At 49.3% G+C, this 4,486-nt stretch overlaps 1 protein-coding gene across 1 annotated transcript; it reads left to right on the forward strand.

Moving 5' to 3' along the window:
• Positions 1 to 357: 357 nt before the first annotated feature.
• On the forward strand, positions 358 to 2,347 carry LOC122384946. The gene is made up of 4 exons (XM_043372801.1): positions 358 to 726; positions 1,044 to 1,190; positions 1,704 to 1,849; positions 2,023 to 2,347. The coding sequence occupies exons 1-4, from the start codon at positions 552 to 554 to the stop codon at positions 2,203 to 2,205; spliced, it is 651 nt and encodes a 216-aa protein (XP_043228736.1). The 5' UTR covers positions 358 to 551; the 3' UTR covers positions 2,206 to 2,347.
• The last annotated feature ends 2,139 nt before the right edge of the window (positions 2,348 to 4,486 follow it).

A 4,486-nucleotide genomic window follows, 5' to 3' on the forward strand; every position in this document is an offset into this window, starting at 1 on the left:
TATGTAAGCTAGTAGATACTAAAAATACATAGCAGCACCATAGAACTCTGTAGTCTGCATACACCTCTGCTCGTGAACAAAGGTCGCCAACGCCGAATAAAAGAATAACCCGCGTCTCAGTAACGTGCATTTGCCTACATACAGGACCTAGTTTTTATTGGTGGCAAGACATTGAAGAGCACCTGCATGCAGCGTATATTCATCCCCTCTCTCGTAATGTCATTCATCATGAAATTCATGCCCTGCAGGACGTCACTCATCGTCACGTCATACGTCCCTCCTGATGTGACGTCACCCCGGCGTGCCGTGCCGGCGTTATCGGTGTCACCTTTGTATCGTAGCCCTGCCCCGCGATAAGGCACCGCCAGTCCGGGGGCGCTGTCGGCCGGGGTGGGGCCTCGACAACGCTGCGGAAGCCAACCGTTTACTCGTTGGCGGGTACACTGGAAGTAGTGTCCAAGCGTGTGTCGTCGTCGATCGTACCTAACTGGCATCGGAAGTTGTAATCCCAAGTCGCCAAGGTTTACCTTCACTTCAGCCAGGCCAGTGCCATGGCTCGACCAGCCCCGACAAACGCTGTTCGGCGGTCGCTCCCACCTCGGCTTCCGCTGCTGCTTCTGCTGGTGTTGTCGCTGCTTTTGAACACCGTTTCCGGCCGTCGTCAGCTGCCTGAGACGCTCCGAGAGCGGGATGTGTTCTGCGAGACCTGCTACGCTGTCAGTACAGGTTAGTAGTGGCACGACTACGGGAGACATCCTCCTGTGGAGTTATATGTAATTATGAACAAGAAGTTGCTTATGATGCCTGCTACTTTGGTACCTACAGTTGGGTTGTAGAAATGAAATGTTTTGGTGTGAGCGAAAAGGTAATCGCTATAGCGAAAATGACCGTCAAAGGAAGGCCGAAAAACTAAAGCTATTGCTTAGTTACACGGTCCATTGCGGAAACTTTCTAAACGATTACGAACAACACATAACTGCAGGAGCAGTGATACACCTGAAACCGCATTAATCGGCTGCTACTTAGTGTATTTCTCTGCGCAGAAATGTACGAGATTGTCAAGACGACGTCCAAGGGCAGTCTGGAGCAGCGGATAGACAAGGCACTGAGCCGGGTGTGCTCTGAACAGCGGCTCGGTCGGTACGCCTTCCCTGCCGACCGGCTCCGAGAGAGCTGCAAGGACCTCATAGGTGAGTCGAGGGCTCGAGGCACCTGCGAGGGCAGAAATAAATGCACGCGCAAGTGATAAGCCATGCCTATTCCATGCATTAAAAAAGCTAAGTTTATTACGGCTATCAGGTACCACCTAGAAAAACGAAGCCGTCTGAATAAATGATGTCTGGAGCGAGACAATATGACGTCAATCACCTATTAGTAGCGATGTTTGATGTATGTATGACCTGTTTTATCTAACTCATTTGTCTCATGGACATTGCTCATTGTACTTAATTTGGATAATCTAAATACGCATCACCATGAATTATCGGTCAAAGAGGGACCTTCTGACTGCCCAAGCTTTACCTCACAAAAAGCACACGAATAAATGAACCACGGGGCCCGGTTATCACAAAGACGGAAATATATGGAAGTAGGTACCTACAGCGAGTTTAAATCCTAAGCAGCACAAAGACACATCCACAGAGTAAGGTGTCCCGATGCTTTGATGCTAATGATGCTGACTTAACATTCCATCCCTGTTTCAGCCACATTTGAAAACGAGTTGGGTCTGGGTCTGCTGGCTGCCTTCCAGCCAGGAAAGAAGCCGAAGTCGGCAGCCACCATCAAGGATATTTGTGTGACCAGGATGAAAGCCTGCAAGAAGATCAACGCCATCCCCAGTCTCAGACCGGTTTGTATTTTTATAGCATTCGGAAAACTGCCGCCTTCTTCCACGCTAATTCATCCTATTTTCGTGTTTCTGAGAGATAACTAATAATTAACTTTTACTCAGCTGTGAAAGCAGCGATGCACATAGTTTTCACGCTGCTCTCATTCTAACATTTTTCCTGGTCACATTTTCAGAAGAAGGAATCATCCCAAGCATCCCAGCCGGAGTCTGCCTCCACAAGCACGTCCAAAAAAGATCGACCCGACTCGCCGCCTGAAGCCGCCCCTGCGCAGTCGGCTGACCGTGACGTCACGGGCAGTGAATCGGCTGATCAGGGGTCAAGGTCACCAACGACCGAAGGGAAGGACGAACTATGAAAGATGACAGCTCGATAAGAAAACGACGAGATTATGTAAATGCACATGCAGTTGGGTACTACATAACCGTTTACTCGTAGAAGGTACTGCTTGTGATTATCCGATCATCATGTTCCTATGTAATACAGTGTTTCCATTTGTATCTTTGGGTAGTCATTTAGCTCAGTTATCTGTACCAGCACTGGTAACGGCAGCGGTTCATTAAGTCGGTACCTAACATCTATGTAATGCTTGTTTTTTATCCAAGGGGCGGTGAAAGAGGGGTGTAGGGTGTGCAGCCGCCAACCGGACCGATCCAAAAATAGGAGTGCAAGTATTTTTGTACTACCCCTAAAATGTCGACTGTCCTTCAAAATGTCTGACGAACCATTGGATACATTTCTCTGGAAATTAACGATCGGGAAACGAAAGATGACGTGGGATCATCAGAAGTCTGATACGGTTATGTGCGCTTCATGCCGGTCTCTGGGGTTTATGACCGGCTTTTAGGGCCCCGCATCGGGTTTGGTGCCCCAGGCTGGCTCTGATGGCAGGGCCTCAGCCCTCCACAACAGACTCTTCATAAAGGCCAAGCAGGCTCCGGGGGCCAGCCCCTGCCTCTGAGGGCCCTCGCGACTCCAGTCGCGAGGGCCCTCAGCTCAGTTTCCTCTGTGGGCGCCGCAGCTCAGTTTCTCGGAGGACCACACAGTGGACTCTGAGAGCCCTTTCACAGAGCTGGGCAAGTGCGTTCCTTTAGTGCGTTCCTGCGTTCTTCCGTACGTACGCACCGTCCTTTTTAGGAACGCAAGAACGCAGGAACGCAAAGTTTTTCAAAGGAACGCAAGTAAGAGGAACGCACCACCCGAAATTTTGAAGCGTTCCTGCGTTCTTGCGGAACCACCCGAAAAATTATATTGCTGCCAATGACCTCTGTGTCAAATGTTTGAATCTCGAGTACGTGTGTTTGCCGGTAGAGGCGCCACTTGTCGGTCGAATCGAGGAAGGCTTGCTTAGATTTAGTGCTGATGTTTACTATTCGATTCGGTTTCAGGCATTAAATGTGTAAAGATTTTTAGAGGTGATGTTTACTATTCGATTCAGTTTCAGGCATTAAATGTGTAAAGTAAATATGATAACTTTTACTAAAATACATCTTTTAACTTAACTATTGTTTTTAAGCAGGTCGTATTTTTGTTGAAAACCCTACGGATGATATTGGTAAAACGTATTTCAGATATTCGATTCGGAAATGAGATGTCGAGCTGCTTTTCGGCCCCACGTCGCCATTCTGGGTATTCTGTGATCGATTCGCCCCGTGTTTGGTTGGACCCGCGCCGCGTGGTTCGGCGGTATTTTTGAGGGAGGAACGCAGGAACGCAGGAACGCTAACGCACCGAGCGAAAAAAAATTGAGGAACGCTATTCCAGGAACGCACTAACCGCGGCCGGAGGAACGCAGGAACGCTAACGCACTACCGAAAATCGAGGAACGCGCCCAGCTCTGCCCTTTCAGTTAATTCTGAAGGGCGGCCCTCAACAACCTTTCCGTAACAACCTCTGAGGGCTCCCAAGCAGGCTCCAAGGGGCCGCGCGCCGGCCTCCAAAATTAAAGGACCTCCACGCGGTAGCGGCGGAACACGTTCAATTAAGGGGGGGGGGGCACTGTCAACTTTTGGTCCCATTCTTTCCATGCAACGCCCATAGGGCTTATGTTAAAATGCCAAAATCAAAGGGGGGCACGGTGCCCCGGTGCCCTCCCCGTTCCGCCGCCTATGCCTCCACGACTGCCTCTGAGGCCTTCAGCGTAGGCTCCAGAGACCGTGCAGTGCCACTGGCCTCTGAGGGCCCCACGATGATCTCTGGCCTAGGCCCTCACGACACCCTCCGAGGGCCTTACCGCTTAAAAAGACATGATCTGAGCCCTGAGGGCCGAGGGACCATGTCGAATAGGAACTGTTGACTACACAACGTAGATGCCAACTATCAGAGGACAACTCTTGCTTATGTGGATGAGGCTATGCTATTTGATAGATGGCCGATAAACACTGTTATGTCTAATGACAGTTTTAAGATTCCTTTGTATGGAAATCATGGCCTGTGTCGGACCGTTTCGACCGTTTATGCCGCCCGCACCACCAACATTTGTAAAACAAACGCATTCTACGAATATCAGAAAGGAAATACTTTAATATGGCAGGAAAATATGCTACAAATCTGGCGCGGTGGAGACAACTATTGAGAGCTACCCAGAGCTACCATATATTAGTAGTATTTTATATTTTATATTTTATATTAGTACCATA

This window comes from Amphibalanus amphitrite, unplaced genomic scaffold (genome assembly GCF_019059575.1).
Source record: "Amphibalanus amphitrite isolate SeventyFive unplaced genomic scaffold, NRLGWU_Aamphi_draft 000204F_arrow, whole genome shotgun sequence".
Lineage (NCBI taxonomy): Eukaryota > Metazoa > Arthropoda > Thecostraca > Balanomorpha > Balanidae > Amphibalanus > Amphibalanus amphitrite.

What these genes read in the sequence shown, in the direction of transcription:
- LOC122384946 (XM_043372801.1), top strand. Translation starts at nt 552, where the DNA reads ATGGCTCGACCAGCCCCGACAAACGCTGTTCGGCGGTCGCTCCCACCT. An exon ending in CTGCTACGCTGTCAGTACAG is followed by an intron (nt 727 to 1,043) that starts GTTAGTAGTGGC and finishes TTCTCTGCGCAG; the next exon opens with AAATGTACGAGATTGTCAAG. An exon ending in GAGCTGCAAGGACCTCATAG is followed by an intron (nt 1,191 to 1,703) that starts GTGAGTCGAGGG and finishes TCCCTGTTTCAG; the next exon opens with CCACATTTGAAAACGAGTTG.